The following is a 22,423-nucleotide window of genomic DNA, read 5'->3' as shown; positions in this document are numbered from 1 at the left end:
GGAAAATAATTAAGGAAGAAAGGAAGATAAGGAAGGAAGGAAGGAAGATAAGGGAGAAAGATAAGAAAGGACGAAAGGTAAGAACGGACGGACGGACAGACGGAAGGATGGATTTTTATTAAACTTACAACTCTAAAAATGTCCATTGTTCCTAACTGAAGCCAAAACATTATTTTTTTGGAGCCTGTGCACGAGGAATAAGTGGCTAGTTTGACATTTTCTATTAATATTAAAGTAATACAAATTATAATTAATATTAAAATATTAACGTACAAGTTTGGGGTGGTGGGGGGTCTTACTTAGCATTTTTAGTTTAATTTAATTTTTGTTAGCAGTTCCTTTGACCTTTTCTAGACAGATTGGGACCTGCGAATAGAAAGTCTGAGTTTCAACATGAAGTCGGTGTTGTTCTCACCCGTTGTGTGTAACCAGACACTGGCGAAGCCCCAATTTCCTGAAAATATCCACAGTGATGTCCATGGGTGTGTGGTCGGTGACGGTGAAGGGACTCAGGTCCAGGATGCTTCTTAGGCGAAGGAAAGGCGGAGCTTCGGGCGGCTGCGGCGGGGTGTATTCTGTAAACACCACCAGGGAGGCGCTGACGATGCCGTCCTGACACTTCCTGGCGTTGTCTAAAACCAGACACGGTGAAACAAAAAGGAAAAGGAGGGTTTCAAATATTTATTTTGAGGAGTGAACAGATTAATAGATACATTTTGAATTTAGAACTACATTTAACCTTCCAAAGACTTGTTACTGATGACCATATTAGTAAACAATACCACTCTGAGCTCAGCTTTAGGCCTCCACCTTAGGAGAAAAACAATTCTCACAACAACATTGAGCTCTGATGAAAAGATGTATTCTACTACTACTATTATACAACATCTAAACAGCTTGTGGATGTGCTGGCTAAAAAGTGTCTTGAGAATAAAGTTTAGAAGATTTCTACTCAGATCAAATAGAGGTTTACATTATGGAGAAAAAAAACCTGGCAATCATTTTTAAAACAGTGCAACAGTCAGAATACAAAGTTTCCTGTATAACTAGTACAACAATGAGCTACAAACTAACACAGCTACACTGATGAAACAACCTCTCAGAGTAGAAGTCCATGATGTGCAAGTATTCACGTTGATTCGTACCAAACTGCAGTTCTTCTTGTAGAAATAGGACTCTTGGAGTCTTTGAAGTTCTCCTAAAGGCAACTTGTTGTCAGCACATAGCCTGTACATCTAAGCTCTAAGAGGAAACTATCCTCTTGAGTCTAACTTTCCTGTTTCATGTCTTTATCAAACATTAAACAAAATTAAAATGTGCTTTCATATTTACAAATCTCTTAACAGAACACAAGAAATCAAAGTTTTTTTGTGACTATGTTTTAGAGGAATACCAAGACTGGGTGGATGAAAATAATTCTCAGCCCTTCAGACCATATGTCCATTGTTGCATGTTGCAGTTTACCTTTGGTTTGTGCATTTTCTGGTATTTCTGCATGATTTACAGACTTGGATTGTGAGGCCTGCATTTCTGTTTTAGCTGTTAGGAATTTAAAGTTATGAGGGTCAGACAGCTTGAGCTAAATGCATCATAAACTTTGAGATATCCAGGTCTAACAGAGGCCTACAAGAAGACTACAGTAGTCCCTCGCTCCTTCGCAGTTCGACCTTCGCAGACTTGCTCTTTTGCGGTTTTTCAAAGCAAGATTGAACACGAAGAAAAAAATAATTCGTACACGACACATGATTGTCAACTTTAATATTATGTGATTGGGACAGTACTGGATACTGTCCAGTAAAAAGTTAACAAAAAATAAAATACTTAGGACAGGCACCGCCATTTTGTAGTTTGCCCTCAATAAGCCTACACTGTATCCCCAGTCATAAAGACTACATTTCCCAGAAGTCAATAGTCCCCTGCCCAGAAGCCCCGTTGCCTTCTGCTGAAATACTAGAGGGAAAGTTTTGATCTGATCCGAAAAAGTTCAGCCCTTATTCATACAATGACTTCAGCGCCCAGTGGATGCAGGGAGCCACACGGAACCCACCGGGAGCTGGACCAGAACCGGACCTCTAGGCACTTTGGTGAATCCGAGAGCTGCTAGCTGGCCCGTGAGGACTTCCGAGCGGGGAGGCGCCACTGTAGGTCCAGCTTCTAGCTGGAGCCCACCAGGACTATTTTCATCTCGATCACTCAATTGGACCACCGGACCTGCACCGGACACCCGAAGGTCCAGCCCCACACAAAATGCGGTTCGGCACTCAAGGGCTGTACAGAACCAGACCAGAACTAGAGCAGAACCAGACCCCCAGATGTTTTGGTGAATCTGAGAGCTGCTAGCCAGCCCACGCCGCCGTAGGTCCGGCGCTCCCTCTGGAGCCCACCACCACTACCCCGAGCCAGAGAGTTGACCAGAACCAGCAGGGTAGATCCGCCGAAATGAAACCAAGTTGGAGCGGAACCAAGCTGATGTTCTGCAGAGCTGGTGAATAAAATTTAGTAGCTACATATACGTATGTTGTTAAAATGACATAGGTTTAAGAGTTTAGAATATTGCAAGAAGTGTGGGAAGAGTTTATAAACCCTTAAAATATATAAATACTAAAATAAATATAACGTTGCTACGTCGTGGATTTTCACTTATTGTGTGTGTGTGTGTGTGTGTGGGGTCCGGAACATAACCTCCATAATAAACGAGGGCCTACTGTACTGCTTTTAGTAGACGTTAGGGGAGGAAGCAGTACCAAGAGAAGTGAGAATGAAGGAAACACCAGGCAGGGAAAGTCGAGCTCAGACTCTAGAAACAGTTTGACCAAGCTAAGGGTGTAAATCTGGTTCCACAGCTTTAACAGTGCTGACTAAACCTGACTGTAAACATTAACATACACAAGGACAAATCAGACCTATTGATATGAGCAGGTCTCTTCTGAGCACAAAGCCCACCAGCCTTTGGGACTCCTGAGACACCACCACAGGGAAACCACTGTAGCGAGTGCTCTCCACCAAGGTCTGAAGGAAAGAAAACAACAGGGAAGATTTCAGATTGAGCTCAGCAGAAACTTAACTAGATCATCTGTAAAAGAAAGTTCAAACAGCACAAAAAACACTAGTTTCCGTCTTTTCAGTTCAGTGTTTGTTATCCTTCATGTTTTGTGTCCATACCTCCACTTCCCCTACGGTCATGCCGTCCTGTGTGAGCACGGCCAGCGCGGGGTCCCCCCTCCTCGGCCTCATCACGTCCACAGCAAGGCTGCTGTGCTCAAACTCCTCTTTTGGCTCCAGGAATGGGTAACCGTTTAGCCGTATGTGAGCCTGCAGAACACCAACAGTGCAAATGGTTTAGTTATAAATACGATCCGAGTTTACAGACAGGAATTTTGGCTCAAGAGCACAAATAAAAGAAAAGAAGTGAAGTTTAACACCGATTCTCAGACACAAACAAAACGCATGAAACATCCACAGACACGTCACCTCGTAGATTCCCTCTCTGCCGAAGGCATCTGCCACCCATTTGCTGGTCATGGTGGCAGCCATGAGGGGGACGATGTACTCCAAACCTCCAGTCAACTCAAACATGATGACGACTAACGACACGGTCATACGAGTAACTCCACCTGGACAGCCCAGAGACGGGACGAGATCAGACTAATTGTTCTATCACTGTCTGCCTCGTCTGAATTATTTATACAAACACAAGTGCACATATTACAAACATAATCATGCAGGAAAAAACAGATGGCACAAAGTAGTAACAACAAATCTGAAAATTGAAAAGCAAGTTGTATTAAGATTATTGGTTACAGATTTTTGTTGCCGTTTGTTTTTACTTGAGGTCACTTTTAACTAAAGACAATCAAAGTGCCATGGATTCATGTTCTGTATGTCTGTAGTATATCTGGCCAGTCAGACTCAGTGCCTTTTATACCTCACAAGGTCACATCAGCCAAACACCACAATCTGGAAAAGAAGGTGATAATGTATGTATTATGTATGTGTACTGTAAAATATATTGAGAGAAAAAAAACTAAACAGGTAGGACCATTCTTGTCAAAGTAATTTGTTTTAAATAATAAAATGTTTTATTACTTCTCTTCTCTTGCACTGCTGACTATCCATGATGCTGATTTATTTCATTTTGCCGTGTTCAATCGTACTCATCTGCTCACACAGACTCATGCTCGTGCTGCTGTTGCTTGGCGTAATGTTTTTGTACTATCACGTGTTTAGCATATTCTTAGTTTAGTGTATTTCTTAGTTCATCTCTGATCTTATTACTGTTCTTATTTTACTATTTATCAGAGTCAGAGAGATTTATTTGTCCGCAAGTATACTTTTGTTGAATGGTACCCTGTGTACACAATTTGGTTCCACCTCATGCACCACATGACAAAGTACCTTTACCTTGACTTAACGGGCTCTCCAACTAGTTGGAACAATACACCTTATTTAATAAACAATTAATTTAGCTATAAAATGAGATCGTAAAAATACTATAGGCTGTTTTAACTTTCAGAAATTTTGAAAAATTATTGACACACGAATGTCATTTTATTTACGCTGCAATGCATTCTGGGTAAATAATGTAGACAGAGTGCTTTGGTGCAAGCTCCATTTAACTTGAATGTTAATTTTGGACATTATCTGATGTTCAACCCTTTTAGTTTGAACTGGAGCGCATTGACAGAGAGGAGAATGCAGAAATGACTCAGTGTTTGCTCCACAGCTAATATATTTGATGTTAGCTCCAAGTCAAGTCAAGTCAAGTCATCTTTATTTGTAGAGCACAATTTAAAACAGATAAACTGTTATCAAAGTGCTTAACAGAAATGTAGCAAAACATAGGCAGTAAAACAAAAAAATCATACAGAATTAAAATTACTGGAGCAATAACACACACTAATGATCACACTAAGGAAAAACAAGCAGTAAAAATAAACGTCAATCATAAAACAACAGAATTTAAAATGAGGTACACAGAACAAAATAAACTAACTCACACAGTATTAAACGCCAGAGCAAACAGGTGCGTTTTAAGGAGGGATTTGAACATCAGGAGGGAGGAGGCCTGCCTGATGTTGAGGGGCAGGGTGTTCCACAGGTTGGGACCTCTGACTGAAAAAGCTCGATCCCCTCGGAGCTTCAGGCGTGATTTTGGAACGACCAAAAGAAGCTGGTCCGATGATCTCAGGGCCCGAGACGGAACATATGGTTCCAGGAGCTCGGAGAGGTAGAGGGGTGCGAGGCCATTTAGGCACTTATATGTCAGGAGGAGAATCTTGAAGTCGATTCTGGATCGCACAGGAAGCCAGTGAAGGGAGGACAGAACAGGTGTGATGTGCTCAGACCTACGTGTACCAGTTAAAAGCCGAGCAGCTGCATTTTGGACGAGCTGGAGACGTGAAATGGACGCCTGACTGACCCCAGCATAAAGTGAGTTACAATAGTCCAGGCGGGTTGTGATGAAGGCATGGACTAATGTTTCAAGGTTGGGTCTGGATAACACTGGCTTGAGCTTAGCTACCTGCCGCAGTTGGAAAAAACTTTTCTGCAGAACTGAACTGATCTGTTTGTCAAACTTAAAATCTGAGTCAAAAACCACCCCGAGATTTCTAACAGTGTGCTTGAGATAGGGCTGAAGTGAGTCCAGGTTGGCAGGATCTGAGGAGGCAGCTGAGCTAGGACTAAAGACGATGACTTCAGTTTTCTGGTCGTTAAAACTGAGAAAATTTGAAGTCATCCATGCCTTAATGTCATCTAGACATTTGAGGAGAGGGTGGATGGAACGAGCACTGGCTGGTTTCAGTGGCAGGTAGATCTGGCAGTCATCGGCATAGCAATGGAATGAGATGGCATGTTTTCTTAAGATGGATCCCAGTGGGAGCAGATAGAGCGAGAAAAGAAGGGGTCCAAGGATCGAGCCCTGTGGGACCCCGCAGGAAAGAGGGACCGAAGTGGACAGACTTTCACCAACCTTGACACAAAAAGTCCTGTCAGAGAGGTAAGAACGGAACCAGTCTAAAGCAGCTCCTGTAATCCCAACCCAGTGTTCGAGCCGTGAGATGAGGATACTGTGGTCGACGGTGTCAAAAGCAGCAGTAAGATCAAGGAGTACAAGTACCACATAGTGACCAGAATCGTTTGAAGTTAAAATGTCATTGCAAACCCTAACCAAAGCTGTTTCTGTGCTGTGGAGTTGCTTAAAACCAGACTGAAAGAACTCAAAGATTTTGTTCTCAGTTAAAAATTGATTCAACTGAGTAAAAACTATTTTTTCTAGGATTTTGGACAGGAAGGGAAGCTTTGAGATTGGTCTGTAATTTGAGTGCACTGAGGGGTCAAGTCCAGGTTTCTTGATTAAAGGAGTGACTACTGCATTTTTAAAGGCCTGTGGAACCACGCTTGTAGCAAAGCTACTGTTAAGAATATTAAGAACAGCGGGCCCAATCGCTGGTAGAACCTGTTTGAACAGTGAGGGAGAGATTGGATCAGCAGGGGAGCCTGAGGGTTTCATGTGACCAACAACTTTGTTTAACAATGGGAGTGTGATTGGATTGAAATTCCTGAAAGTGGCTGAACATGGGACAAAAACCGATGGGTCAACTGAGGAGCGGGGGATGGAAGATCTGATCAGCTCTACCTTACCAACAAAGAATCTTGTGAAGTCGTTACAGACGTCCACAGAGGCGTCCATGCATTCAGACAAAGGGCCATTAAGAATGGAATTTACTGCTGTGAAAAGGGTGCGGGGGTTGTTTTTATTTTCACTGATCAGTTGGGAGAAGTATTTGTTTTTTTCTGATTTGACGGTGTTTTGGTAATTTTTTAAACAGGTTTTTAGCAAAATGAAAGAAACCTGGAGTTGGTCCTTTTTCCATTTGCGCTCTGCTCTCCTGCACAGTCGTCTCGCTGCCCTGGTGGTCTCGTTTATCCACGGGTACTGGGTTCTCCTTGCTTTCCTGACTTTCAGTGGGGCCACCAGATCCAAGATCTTGGTGCAGGTCTCATTGTGGTGACTAAGCAGCTCATGAGTACTGACACAGGCAGAGGTATCAGGAGTTGAAACAGCAGTGGTGATAAAAGCAGAGGAAAAACGAGCAGAGGTTGAAGGGTTAAATACACGACAGGTCCTAGGTGGAGTGGGGGATTTAGACTCACGAGCAAGAGAGATTTCAAATGAGATGGGTTTGTGATCGGATATGATAGCATCCCCAATTTCCAGATTTAACACAGATACACCATAAGACAAAACAATATCGAGAGTGTGCCCCTGCTGATGCGTGGGGCCAACAACATTTTGCACCAGGTTTAGAGAGTGGATCAGATTTAGAAAGTCCTGCACCAAAGGCTTCTCAGGGCAACATACGTGTATATTGAAGTCCCCTAGAATCAGCACACGGTCGTATTTTAACAGTATTCCAGTGAGAAAGTCAGACAGTTCATTGATGAAGCCTGTTGATGATTTGGGGGGTCTGTAAAGAGCAGCAACCAGGATGGGGTTGGAGCGGCCCAGTTCAAAATGCAGCAGCTCAAAGGTCTCAAAAGCTGCTGTCAGAAGCAGTCTGCATTTCCAAATTTTCTTAAAAAGAGCTAAAACTCCTCCACCTCTTCCAGATGGCCTTGGGCAGTTAAGAAAAGTACAGTCTGCAGGCACAAGTTCAGTAAAAACGCTTGACTCACCAGGAGGAAGCCAGGTCTCCGTCAGAAACAAGAAGTCCAGGTTATTGGAGCAGAAGAAGTCATTCATTATAAAAGTTTTGGTTGATAAAGATCTCACATTGAGGAGAGCAAACCTCGTTAGGCCAGCAGCTGGGGGAAAAGTTGAGGGGAGGACGCTGATCAGCGGTCTCAGGTTGTTTACGTCGGGCCTTCGCCTCCTCCGGTCAGAGGAAGCGCAGCTTCGCGCACGTCCGCCGCGAAGTCCAGAATGAAGAGCCTGAATCCGAGAGCCGCCGGACACAGCAGGGTCGTTGGTACACTCCGAGGGGACAGCAGTAGATGGTGCAGCCGATGGACCAGGGCAGGCCCCGATCAGCTGGAGACTTTCGGACCCACCGCAGCTGGGCGCGCGCCCGCTGCGCGGTCCGGGACAAACAGCCGGAGTCCGAGAGCCGCCGGACACAGCAGGGTCGTTGGGACAGACCGATCGGGTGGCAGGAGATGGTGCAGATGAAGAACCCAGGCAGACCTCGATCAGCTGGAGACTGTCGGAAACTTTGCAGCTGAGCGCGCGCCCGCTGCGCACCTCCGACCCCACGTTCTTCAGCGGGCAGGACTCCGCGAGACATCCAGGTGGAGGATCCTCAGTCCGGTGGTCAGCTGTTGCTGAGGAGCGAGCGAGGCTCGTTTTGAGCCTCACGAGGCGGCCAGCACGTCTCCCGCGGCGGCGGGAGCGATGTTTCCGTGCAGGCAGGAAAACATCACGGCGAAGGTAAGCAGGGACGCTCCCGAGCAGTGGAGGTGGGGGCCCAGAACCTCGGTAGAAATGATCGTACGAGGCGAGATGTTTTGTGGAAAATTGTAGATTTAGAAGTTGCTCACGATCATACACCAGCAGTGAGTTGATGTTATTGAGGAAGAATGATAAAAATAGCAAAAAAACAAACAGAGTGGAGAGAGGTGAACGGCAAGCCACCAGCTCGGGCGCCATCTTGAACCCACCCCCCAGAGCTAATATATTTTGTGTTAGCTCCAGAGTTAATATATATATGGTGTTAGCTCCAGAGTTTATATATGGTGTTAGCTCCAGAGTTAATATATATATGGTGTTAGCTCCAGAGTTAATATATATATGGTATTAGCTCCAGAGCTAATATATTTGGCGTTAGCTCCAGAGCTAATATATTTGGCGTTAGTTCCAGAGCTAATGTATTTGGCGTTAGCTCCAGAGCTAACATATATGGTGTTAGCTCCAGAGCTAATATATTTGGCGTTAGCTCCAGAGCTAACATATATGCATTAGTTCCAGAGCTAATATGGTGTTAGCTCAGGAACTTATAGCGTTAGCTCCAGAGCTTATAGCGTTAGCTCCAGAGCTTATAGCATTAGCTCCAGAGCTAATATATACGACGTTAGCTACAGAGCTAATATATACGACGTTAGCTACAGAGCTAATATATATGACGTTAGCTACAGAGCTAATATATATGACGTTAGCTCCAGAGCTAAAAGTATTAGCTCCAGAGTTTATAGCATTAGCTCCAGAGATAATATATATGACATTAGCTACAGACCTAATATATATGGTGTTAGTTCCAGAGCTAATATATTTGGCGTTAGCTCCAGAGCTAACATATATGGTGTAAGCTCCAGATCTAATAGCATTAGCTCCAGAGCTAATATGGTGTTAGCTCAGGAACTTGTAGCGTTAGCTCCAGAGCTTATAGCGTTAGCTCCAGAGCTAATATATATGACGTTAGCTACAGAGCCAATATATATGACGTTAGCTACAGAGCTAATATATACGACGTTAGCTACAGAGCCAATATATATGACGTTAGCTACAGCGCTAATATATATGACGTTAGTTACAGAGCTAATATATATGACGTTAGCTCCAGAGCTAAAAGTATTAGCTCCAGAGTTTACAGCATTAGCTCAATATATTAAACATCACAAGTTGATCACATTTGATTGTTGCAACTTCAATATTGTGCACAAAGCTTAATACAAAAATAACTTTATTATCATGTTATAACTTGACTCCTTGTTTTAGTCTTCACTACATCCGATGTATGTCATCATCCCAGAACGCATTGCGTCTGTAAAATAATGGTCACATCCTTAGGAGAAAAATGTAATATGATTGCTTAAGTAATTAGGAGTTTTCATTCGTCACAAAATCAACTTTTAGTAAAATAGAGTTAACATGTTAAAGCTAATGTGTGCAAGTAGTCGGAGATCCCTTTAAAATCTGTTTATGGCCAACCTGTGACTTCTGTTACTTCAGTTTTTAAAAGTGCGTAAAATCACCTCAGTTTGAACAAAATTAGATTTTTTTTACAGCCATCTAAAGGAACACTTGAGTACAAACCTACCAAATTTCATATTTTTAGTTGAAAGTTAAGTGGCTAGTGAAAAAACAACAAAAAAAACACCAAGTTTGACTCTGTCAATAATTATGGCAACTCTTACGTGAATCTGGTAAACAAACTGAGAAGACCAGATGTTCTCCGTTTCTGTAAAGCTGAGATGTTTCTAAGATGGACCTAACATGTAATGTTAATTCTCTCTGGCATGTTGAAGATCTACGTCCTCAGAATACCACCACACAGACACACGAGCAAAACATCCCAACCGAAAGTCCGAAAAGCTGCCTGCTCCGTCTCGTGTGCCAGAAACAAGCCAACATAACAGCAAGCTTTGTCCCAGATCTCCTAAAAGTTTGCTACAGTGACCATCATTTTTAAATTCACGATGAAACAAACAAATGTATACGTTTCAGACAAATCAAACGGCAAATGTTTGTTGAAAGGACTGCCTCACCTAAACAAGCAGCAGCTCCAACCATGGCGTAAAGCCCCGGAGTGATGCAGTCTGCTCCAGGGGTGCACCACCCCCTGAAGATGAGCCAGTTGTGGTTGTAGTAAGCCAGCTGCTCCATGCCCACACCCAGCAGCCTGCCGGCTATCGCTCCCACCGCCATGCTGGGGATGAAGAGACCCGAGGGAACCTGAAGAGAGGAGACGATTTGTTCAACATCTAAAAACGTCTGTTTGGATGTACATTTTATATTTATCAGGAAGACTTGTGGGCATAAAACAAGCTTGATTCTAAAACTATTGAAAAATGTAGACAGTTCAACTTAAATCGTACCTCTGAAAAAACCCAACTAAGATATCAAAGGACCAGTTCAGTCATGTAACTCTTACAGTTCTGAAAGCTGTGCCTGGTACCGCAATTCCTGGACTACTGAGCACACCTGAATATAAGCCACACCCACACACAAAAAAAAAAAGTACACATATAGGCCGTGCTCATCTATAAACCGTGGGTATCCACTTTGTAACATGAGATATTTAAACAGAAATAAAAAAAAAACTTTTAATTAAATACGTACGGGTTACATACACAAATACGTACAGTAAATGTTTTTTTTTCCTGAACAGTGCTTGTAACATGGATGGTTAAAAAAAAATAAAATACTGTAGCCTACCAGGAAAAATTACTGATCATTGTTTAAAATTGTTTTTGTTTTGATCTCGGTTTAAAAATTAAAAATAAATCTAAAGTCTTCAATTTTGTTTTCAGTGGTGAGTGTTTTGGCTTTCAGTCAGATCTGCATGGTGGAAGCACCTGGACCGTCTTCTCTCTGTGTGTTCACCAAGTCTTCAAGAACGTTTTCAAGTTGGGCCATCTGCTCTTTTTTTTTTACCTCTGAAAGTTTTTGTCGTCTTTTTGCATTGAGTCAGTTCTTCATGCTGCCGTCTCCAACGTCTCACCATCGATTCAATGACACCAAGCTGACATACAGCTAGGACATTCATTTCCTTCTTCGACAGCCAGATCTATCACCTTTAACTTGAAAGCTGCATCGTGTGCATTTCTTCGTGTGTTTTCTATGATGAGGGTCTGTACACGAAGCGCAAAATAACTGATCTGAAGAATTTAGTGCGAGTTCATTTCATTTACGGTAATTCAAAGTTTCATTGGTCCACTGTGAACTGTTCGGTAATTTCATTTGTTGTCTGATTTTTTTTTTTAACCTTTGTTTATCCAGGTAGTTTCATTGAGTCGCAAGGACCCGCTCCCTCAAGAGAGATGTGCACTGGGCAGCTATGTGAGAGCCCGGGTGTGACGAGGCTAAATATTTTGGCAGCATGAAGCTTGTTAGTCTGTCAAAAACAAACAAAAACATAAAATCAGCCGCAGCATTGTATAAGCCACGGAGTTCAAAGCCTGCAAAAAAAAGTAGCAGCTTATAGTCCAGAAATTACGGTAAGTATTTATTTTAAACCTAAAACTGGTTCTTCTTGTGAGCCCAATGATGGTGACTCGTTTTGCTGAGTTACAGCAGCTAACAAAAAAAGATTTAGCGTTTCAGTCACCTCATTTGAACGGCTGTTTAAGATCAACACAGGCAGGATGTTTGTTCAAATGTGGATTTAGGCTCATTAAAGACAGCTGTCTGTGTTGTGCTTTTACACACAATAATACACCCGTGTGTGTCTACATTAAAAATAAAAAATAAAAAGCTGCCATATGAGGCCCTGTGGGATAGTTTTAGTTAAAGAGTTGCTGCTTTTCTGTGAACTCAAGCTTAAATAGAACAGAGTGTGTAACAATCAGAGTGTGTGCTCTTAACTAACCTTCATGCCAAAGGTAATCACAGTGACCAGCACCTTGAAGATCAGAGCCAGAGCCAGCTGCCACAGAGCCGTGTACAGACCTTCTCCAGCCGGCCGGTCGGCCAGGCTGTTTCCTACACCTGTTTCGGACGCGTTGACTGGCTGCAGCAGTGGAGGAGCAGAAGGATTATTAAACATGTACAGCACTAATGAAACAGGAAGAAGAAACAGATGCAGCAAAAATATTACAGGCGTTTTGCATAATAAATATGAATAAAGCCAAAACATCACGTTTATAATCAGCTGCTGCCCAAAGACAAAAATGTTTTTACCCACGTCCAAGGCATCGGTCTGTTAGCAAAACGTCTCATGAACCACTGGGTGATTGTTATTAAAGCTTATAGGAATATATGGATATACATCTACAACTGATTAAGTGTTGAAGCCATTCTAATACAAGATGACTGCCACAGCCAGGAGCCTTTAAAACAGAAAAACAGATATGTAGAACTCAATTTTAGCTCAACATTGGTAAAATCGATTGAGGTTGCGTCTGAATTTATTTGCAACACATACTCCAAAGTGCTACTCTTTGTGCATCATCATCGCTTAAAACTTTAGCCATCACTTTTGGAGTCAATTTTTCCATTAGAAATATTTAATGAATAACTCAACAGATATTGAAACTTTCAGAAAGTTATTATTGGATGTACAGTAGTGCTTGAAAATTTGTGAACCCTTTAGACTTTTCTATATTTAAGCATAAATATGACCTAAAACATCAGATTTTCACAAGTCATCATTTTTATTTTCCTCAACAAATAAATGACCAAGTACAATATTTTTGTCTCGTTTGTTTGACTGGGTTCTCTTTATCTACTTTTAGAACTTGTGTGAAAATCTGATGATGTTTTAAGTCATATTTATGCAGAAATATAGAAACTTATAAAAGGTTCACAAACTTTCAAGCACCATTGTACATCTTTAACTGATTGACGCTTCAAACCAGTTCAAGAACCTTCACAGCTTAACGGCTTCAGAAGTACAAAGTAGTTAGTTTTACTAATATCAAGCTAAAATGTAATGTGGTAGCAGCCAAGAGTCATTAAAAACACAACTGAGTGTGACATCTTGTGATTTTACACGAGACTAAACATAACGTAACTTTCAAGGTTTGAGCAAAACAGCTGTAACTCGGCCATTTCTCAGCATAATATGATCCTAGTTTAATTTTTGGTATTACTGTATTTTTCGGACTATAAGCCGCACTGGATTATAAAGTGCATTAAGTGAAACAAAACAGTCAGATAAGTCAAACTTCAACACTGTCGCCAAAAAAACAAACTGTCGACAGTCATGTCAAACTGGTTCAAAACCAACAAAGTCCATGCTCATGTTTTGTTGGTTTTGAAACAGTCTGACATGACTGTCGACGAGGAAGAGGGCCGGCACCGGAGGAGGGGGCGTGCCAAAGACACCATCTTAGCACCAACGTAACTGGTTTGTTCTACTTTTGGAGTAAGCTGTTGGGGAAAGAATCAGTTTTGTGTTGTGTGTTTCCTTGACTGATGAAGCCTTCTGGATGGAAGGTAGAGCTGGACAATAATTCGATATCGATATAGCTCGCGATATACTTTTATTCAATAACTTTGATATGAATTTTAAGCACATTTTCGATATTTCGATAGGATTACAGCGTTTTCTGTTCGGGTTGAAGCGGCAACTTCAGTTTCAACCCGGACAGAAAAAGGTGTGACACAACGACGTAAGTGCATGGTGACGTAATGTTATGCAGAGCTTAAGTCCAGAAGACGTTAGTGGTAGCAGGCTAAGCTAGGCTAATCTCCAACGCGCGTTAAGTTTTCTCTTCAAAATGAGTGCCATGATTGTCAGAATGTGACTGAACAATCTTTCACAAGTGAAGAGAAGCAGATGACATCACTGATAAGAGAGAAAAGACTAATTTGCTGGTTTGGAAGTGGTTCGGCTTTCTAAGATCTGATAAACTGCAGGTTTCAGTCAGTGTGCTGCAAAATGTGACGGAGAGTCGTTCTAACTAGCGGTTGGAACATCTAACTTGTTCCACTGGACAGAAAATGATGAGTCACAAGATGAAGCACAATAAAATTTGAGCCAACGTGTCCCTGAAACACCCCCAGCGCTGCAAGTTTTGTTTGTTTGTTTTTATAATTTATTCATTCGTTTAAAATAAAACAAATTCACCAGAAAGAAAAAAAAAACATTGAATGAAAAGGTTGAAGAAGGAAAAAAATTCTTATCTGCCCCTAATTTAAAAAATACAAAATAACTACAAACAAACAACAACCTTGACTTGAACAATCTCCAAACTGAAAACAAAAAAACTTCAGGTATCCTTCACCTGGTACTAAACCTTCCCAACAACTTTATCATCTTTTTAAACATATAAATTGTTTTATAAATGTTTATGGTGATATCAAGACAATTCCATAATCCTGTTCCCTGAACTACAACGCAGCTCCTTCACACTAGTTCTAAATGGAGGTTTTACAAACGTCTCCATTCCATTAAGGTTATATTGACTCTCCTTTTTATATTTATTTTTTACAAATTTTAATAGAATATTTGGGGCTAATATTTTTATGAGCTTTATACATGACTTGTAAAATACTATATTCAACCAAATCATAACATTTTAATAATTTCAATTGATGAAATAATATATTTGTTGGGTGACCATAGCACTTCATACTACTAATAATTCTTATAGCTCTTTTTTGTAAAAATAAAAATAGGATTTGTAATTGTTCTATTTCATATGGAACAATCATCACATTATACAATACATACAAAGCTTTGTCATTCAAAAACTCTTTTACTTTATACAGTAATGCAACTGATTGTTTTTTTATTTTTAAGTATTTTACATGAGATTTCCACGTCAGCTTCTCATCAATAACGACACCCAAAAAGTTTATTTCATTAACAACGAACTTCAATGCTGTCAATTTTAAAGTTGTTGTTTAAAGTTAAAACTATTAATATTGACAAAGTTGAGGATTTTATGTTTATTTGACAGTGATTTCAATTTTTTTGAAGGCTAAATACAAATGAAAGGTGAACATTAATTTATTTGTATAGTTTGTAGTTTTTCTGAGGCTTTTATATTGTTTATATCGATATCGAATTATATCGTTATGACCTAAATTAAGAGATATATCGTGATAAAAGTTTTGCCCATATCGTCCAGCCCTAATGGAAGGTGAAATTTTTCAGCACAAAAAAAAAAGAAAGTGTCCAGATGACCTGACTGAAAATTGTTGGAATACATAAAATTGTTTCAAGGTCAGTGAACACAACAAGATTTAACACATAAGGTGCACCAGATTATAAGGCTCACGGTGGATTTTTGAGAAGATTAAAGGATTTTAAATGTGCCTTATAGTCTGAAAAATACGATAGGTGGCGGGCGATATGCATTCCTTCCTTGAACTAATTTTGTTTACAGTATTCTGACCTGTTTGTAGCCACAGAGCTGAGAGGAGTCCAGCAGCGAGCAGTCGTTGAACAGCTCAGAAATGAGCTCTGCTCCGCTCATCCTGGTGTAACTGTTCGGGTAGGCCAGCAGAGCGGTCAGGGCGGTAACCACCAGCACCTCGATGACGGGGTAGTGCCCGAGGCGGGTGGTTTTGCCTGCCGGGTTTAGATGAAAACAGATTAAAACGCACATATACAAACAGAAAAACAACCTAAAGGTTACAAGAGTTTGTAGATTAATGCTCACGTCTCCTGCACCAGGCGATGTTGGCCCTGATAAATAGAGCCCCCCACACGCCGCCGAAGATCCCCAGCAGGATGAAAGGAGCCAGCTCTACTAGGTGCCACGGAGCGTGGAACTCCACGTAGAACAGCACCAGGCGGCTGTTTCCAAATGGGTTGATGGAGCGCAGAGTGAAGGCGGCCACCAGGGCAGCGAAGAAGGAACGCCACAGCGTCTTCAGGGGAAAGTAATAACTCACCTGGAGGGGAGAGGGGTACAGAGTACTATCATGAAGAAACAAAGAGTATTTGGAAAATACAAAGCCAATAATGGACAGAAAATATTACATTAAAAATATATATATTTTAATAGTAAAATAATTATTCTCTCATCTTTCTTGCGTCATCCCTCTATCTTTTAAACCTTCCTTTTCATTCTTGCAGCTCCTCCTCAGACAAATCACCCCTCACACTCATCTCCAGCCACTCCACTCTGCTGCACTCTCTTCTTCACCTCTCGTGCTCGTTGCTATGGATGGTTAACCCCAGGTACCTAAACTCATCCAGAGCTCGACTACTTGTAGCTTCTCTGTTCCAAGAGTCTCTCTCTCATTCACACTTCACGTATTTTGTCTCACTTCTACTGATTTTCAGTCTCCTCCTCTGCAGAGCACGCCTACAACTTCCCAGGCTCTCTTCCACCTACACAAGGCGAGGTCAGTGAACAAGGCCAGGCTGATTCTGGCAGATCCTGATCACCCACGGTTGCTTCCACCTAGATGCAGGTATCTACTGCCCAGATGTAGAACGAATAGACTGAAAAACTCATTCATTCCTGTAACGATCAGGCTTTTCAACGAACAGTGATGATTTCTGTACCGTTATTTTAATGCCTTGTCTAGTATGGATGTTTTATGTGCCTACTGACTGTGAAACTAATTGTCCCTTGTGGATAATAAAGATTCTTGAACTTGAACCTGCTCCTTGCTCTCACTACAGATCATGGTGTCATCTGCAAACATCATAGCGCATGGAGGTTTACCACTCTCTCAACCTGGCCATCATTGCAAGCAGCTCTGATATGATCCCTGTTATATTTTCCATACAATTATGGTATGGCTCATCAACTTTATCCCTCTGTGATAACTACAGCTTTACATCCCTATTGTTCTTGAAAATTAGCACTACTACATTTGGATTCTTCTCACTAGAACTGCGTTAAACAATCTAGTTAATTAATAAAGGCTCCAGTACACTGTGCGCACTGTCCGCAGAGCGTTGAGACTTCATGCTCGAGTGTCCATCCTGAGTGGCTGCAGAGCAGCTCCGCAGACAAGGGACGTTTACCTTCGGGACAAATTGAGGTCACCGATTGGTCATTTGCTGACACGCCTACTGGACTGATTGACAGGTCAAAAAAATATATAATAAAACCGAGAGCTGGCATCTCCAGCCGCAGCGGTGTTCTGTGTTTATATGTTGTTAATAAAACTCTCTTTAAAAAAAATTTAAAAAAAGCGCTGGCCCTGCAGCCCACACATCAAAGCGGCCCACCAGGAAATCTCCAGACCCTCCTGCAGCCACGCTGGACCTGATTTTAATTCGCTTGTGACAAATTCCTTCATTTCTCACCATTTCAGTCATGGCATCAACGGAGGAGGAAGAGATCAGTTGTCTTTTGGCAAAAAAAACAAACAAAAGAAAATGCCAGATCAGGGATGAAGAAGGGGAATTTAATAAATTGGTGTCGCACACAAAACAGTCCGTCGCCGGGCAGTTTATTGTGCGACACAGAGTACGCGTACATAAAAATTGAGCTTTGCACAGACACGCCCTACGGGCGTCTGCTTCGACTCCATCTGGTACACGCAGACATCTGCAGACTGACATACACGGGAGTATACTGGGGGCTTAAGTCTACTGCTTTCTGTCCTCATTTCTATACTGCATCTAAAATGAATAAAATTATTTATTTGAATAGTTCTAAATTTAATGTTCCAGCAGGGATAAAAAAAAAAAGAGAAGTAAAATAAAAAATAAATCCCTCAGTGCTAAATCAACAGTTAAATCTTGGCTCATCTCTCCTTTTGCAGCTCTTGTTGCTCAACACAGAGCTGCCAAAACACATTTGACTTTCTGAACTAATCATAGCAAACATCTTTTCACAGTGTACTATATCTCAATTAGCTGCCAGCACTGTGCTCATTCCAGTACCGTGACGTTCTTAAAAAAAATTCACAAAAGGGCTGAAAACAATCAAAGAACAATTTCAGTCCGTCTGTAATTAAACTACCAAACAGTCGTCGTGATTCCAATAGCCGATGGCCGATCAGGATTATTTTGAGATCTTCATGAGCTGGTTTCAAGTAAATAAACTACAGTTAGTCAACTGAAAGTACCCAAAGTCAACATTTAGATGGTAAAAATGAGATCCAGTTACTAGCAAAACTGATGCAGGTTAAAGCTTATAAGATCTTGTGGGATCAATAAAGTTATATCTATCTATCTTATGTTAAATATTGATTAATAATTTCTCAATAATTGAGTAATATCACTCACCTCCTCCAGACTGAAGAGGACTCCTCCGATCGGAGCGCCGAAAGCCACCGACACGCCGACAGCTGCCGCCGCTGATAATACCTTCAAATCACAAACAGGTTACTGTGTTAAAGGAATAATTGTAACCGTCCAGGTCCATTTCAAAACCTGAGCGCTGTAGTGTGATGTGTCAATCCTGATTTTGTTTGAATCCCTAAATAAATTAAAAAACACTAAAACTAAACTTTCACATTAAACAGCTAATTCCACTAGCAACAGCAGATCCTTTGATTTTGAGTTCTTGTTGCAAATTAAGCTGAAAATGGACTCATTCAGGACATCTGGTGAGAAATCAGTACATCTCTAGTAAAGAGCAAAAAGTTCAAATTGAGGTTTTTATGTTGAATAAATGTAAAAAATAAAAAGAGTAAACAAGAAATAGCTGTAGATGTTCTAGTAGAACAGCTGCAAGCTAGTTCTGATGTCTGGTGTGGGCGATTCCCCAAAATAAAATCATAATGTAAAAAAAGAAAGCAGTCTCATCTAACACCTGCTGTTTTTAAACGTACCTCTCGCCTCTTGGCCTCGTTCTTGCGGTATTTGGTGAACAGATGACAGAGGATATTAGCACAGCAACATGCGACGTGGACCAGAGGGCCCTCCTTCCCTAAACTGAGCCCCGAGGAGACGGCTAAAACCAGGGTGATGGTCTTAATGATCAGGGTCCACTTCCCCAGGTAGCCACGGATGATAAATCCACTCAGGATTGTTTTAATCTGAAAATCATACAAAAAAGGAAAGAGACTGAGGTTTGTGGTCTATGAATCATTAGTTTTCCACAGAAACAAAAATAATGAGAATATGTTTAGACTTTAGCTGTATTTATTTATTTATTCTCCCTCTCTTGCAGTCAATAGAAATATAAAATCTGTTTCAGGTTTGTTTTCTTTCATCTAAGTTGATAATCTGTTGTGCGTGGGCCTGCTGATGTGTGGCTGACCTCTGAGGGAAGAAACGTCGGGAGAAAATTATCCGAGGTTCATGAAACTACAAAGCTACGAGAGGATGATGTTTGTGTACGCAGATACGAGCTTTGTTTGTGCGGCAAACTGCAGCGTAAGCAAATCTCAAGCTTTTCACTTCCCCAGGAATGTAGACTGAGAGAAACAGATCTAACAAAAACATAAACACTGACAAAGAGTGGAAACTGAATAAATAAATGTGAATGGATGTTGAAGGAGAAAAGAACTGGACAGAAACGGAGGACAAGGACAGGAAGTGAAGAATAAATCAATACGATACCTGTGGTCTCTATTATAAATAATAAATAAAGATGAAAATAAATAAATGTTACTTCAAACAGCTGGGTTTCAGACTAACATGTTGATTTTGAAGTTTTTACTTTAACCAGTAAAACAAAATCAAACTAGAGAAACTGCATTTCCTGCAAAAATGCAGTGAATGCTTATTCCTGAAGAACTTGCTGAAAACAGCTGAAATTAGCTAAAAACATTCTGAATTGTAGCTGAAATGAAAAAAAAAACCTTAATCAGCAGAAGAAAGCAGAAAGAACATATTTTTTGCTGAATTAGTTATAAATTAGCAGAAATTAGCACAAAAATTGGGAAAATAGCTAAAGAAACTGAAATTAGCAAATTAAAAAAAGGCTGAAAAGTAGCTGAAAAGGCAGAAAGAAGCTTAAACTACCAAAAGGGAATGGAAGAAGCTGAAATGAGCTATAAAAAAAAAGGAGGGGGGGGGGATTGGCTGAAAAAGCTAAAATTAGCATACAACAGCTAAACCGTAGCTGAATTAGCTGAAAAAGCTGAAACTAGCAGAAAAAAAGCTGAAAGAAGCATAACAAGCTGAAATTACCATATAGAAGTTAATTAGGCTGAAAGTAGCAAAAATTACCATGAAAAACTTCAATTTATCTGACAGCGGAAATTTCGAACACATTAACGTTTAATACAAAGTTAGATTTTAGATGCAAAAGTCCCGGGAGGTTGGAGCGCCGTGTGTTCTGGTATCTCCCCGGGCTGCAGTGAATTGGTCACGTGCAAACACACGTTTAATACGTAGACTTTTAACAATTTGTTATGTCATCGCCTTCTGTTAGGGTGGCGGGTGTCCTCCTTGTACAACAGTACAGGAGACGCTGATCAGTGCTCTCACCTGCAGTCGGTAAGTTGGGAACACGGCTCTGGGCTCACCGTGAACGAGACAACAGGCCCCGCCCTGCTCTGCTCTGATTGGATCAAACTGTGGCTCTGGTTCTGTTTATTGGTTGAAAGCATCAGTTTAATCCCCGTTAGATTGGATGGCTTTCAAAAGACCACAAAAACACTTTTTTCCCTCCATTTTTACAGACGATGGAAATCCATCATGGCGACGAGGACCTTTAATCCATGTAGTGCTCGAAGTGTGTGTTAGGGATGACTCTCAGCTGCTACCACGCTAAATTTCAACTCGATATCTGTAAAGCTGACTGAGCTATAGCCATTTTGTGTTGACTAATGTTGACTAGAAGTGGCAGCCATCTTTAAGTGGGTTGATCAGTTGTGGATGTACATCTAATGATTACTTTTGAAAGTTTCAATGAATCCGTCCAGGTGTTCACAAGATATTTTGCTAAAAGAAAAACACAGCCAACAATAAAACCTGCACCGCTTTTTGATGTTTAAAGTAGTGGCTTATTATCCAGAACTATTTCACCGCTTTAAAAATAAATTCAGAATCAGTAAAAAGAAACAAACACCACGAGTTTACTTTGTGATTAGAATATCTTGTGTGCCTTTTCCAAAACTCTGCGTGAACTCTTACCTCTGGTATTCCTGATCCACATGCATATGGAGCGAAGGCCCTGACTAGAGCCACGGCCAAGAACGAGAAGAGCAACGCCCAAACTATGTACATCAGGTAGTTCACTATGTAAGCAAACGCTCCCTGCAGGGAAGTAAGAAGAGAACAGAAAAGATGTAATTTCTCAGTGCCCATATTAAATAAAACAATAATTCTATATTTAAATGTAAACAGAAATTCACGCCATCACACCTAGGGACAAGTTACCAATTAGCATAACATACATGTTTTTGGTCTGTGGGGGGAAACCAGAGTACCCGAAGAAAACCCTCAAGTAATGGTGTCATTTTTTCTTAATGAAACTTTTCAGTCAGTAGAGGGAGCCCAAGTTTCACTACATCTACTGTTAGGAAGCATTTGTTCACAATTTTTCTACTTTCAAAATATATTTTTTTACAAGTTCAGGATTTACATTTACTTTGCATTTCTTCACACATTTAGGATGCAGAAGTTTAAAAATGTTCCAGTCTGAGCAGAACTGAAAGAACTTCCTTCAACCCTCCCTTTAAATTCAGTCCGTTTTACCTCGGAGGTTCCTGTAATGAGTTCGGCCCAGCTCTGCCACTGAGGGCACCGGTCCCTCTCCTGGAACGTCGTCTCGTTGGACGTCCAGCAGCAGTGCTCGTGGTTGAACCAGAACCCGATGAGACAAATCCCTTCTTTCAGGTCCGTCATCCAGTGGGCTGCAATGTCGATGCCACCGGCGAGAGCACCTGGAGGAGAGGAGGAAGAGCTCAGGATGAAGATGACGAGGTAAGGCGACACAGAAACGGTTTATTGTTTTGATTTGTTGAAAGTACTCTTGCAATGAATGTCATGGATACCAGTCAAAAAGCATTAACTGAGGAAGAAACTAATCTACACTATTTCTAATATTGAAGTCTGTAATGCTGCTCTTCCATAAACTTCAATTTATTCATATTTCCAACAGAATTTACAAAATTCTACACCTGCCTGTTTCCACCATATTTGTTCAATTACAGACTACCACCAGACCATTG

General features: G+C 41.1%; 1 protein-coding gene across 1 annotated transcript in view; it reads right to left on the bottom strand.

Annotated features, from left to right (window-relative positions):
* Window positions 1-415: 415 nt before the first annotated feature.
* The window catches only part of LOC119408646 (H(+)/Cl(-) exchange transporter 5), a gene marked incomplete at its 3' end in the record, with an annotated part of 53,854 nt that continues 31,846 nt past the window's right edge, over window positions 416-22,423 (bottom strand). Inside the window, 12 exon segments of the mRNA XM_037675492.1 lie at window positions 416-632; window positions 2,904-3,009; window positions 3,163-3,312; window positions 3,472-3,614; window positions 10,483-10,669; window positions 12,306-12,446; window positions 15,781-15,956; window positions 16,048-16,282; window positions 18,582-18,662; window positions 19,130-19,336; window positions 21,384-21,506; window positions 21,948-22,135. Of these exon segments, the coding sequence (XP_037531420.1) occupies window positions 416-632; window positions 2,904-3,009; window positions 3,163-3,312; window positions 3,472-3,614; window positions 10,483-10,669; window positions 12,306-12,446; window positions 15,781-15,956; window positions 16,048-16,282; window positions 18,582-18,662; window positions 19,130-19,336; window positions 21,384-21,506; window positions 21,948-22,135 (1,954 nt within the window).

This window comes from Nematolebias whitei, chromosome 1 (genome assembly GCF_014905685.2).
Source record: "Nematolebias whitei isolate Nwh7 chromosome 1, NemWhi1, whole genome shotgun sequence".
NCBI lineage: Eukaryota > Metazoa > Chordata > Actinopteri > Cyprinodontiformes > Rivulidae > Nematolebias > Nematolebias whitei.
The sequence above is the reverse complement of the archived record's forward strand: the minus strand, read 5'-3'. Positions and strand labels throughout refer to the sequence as shown.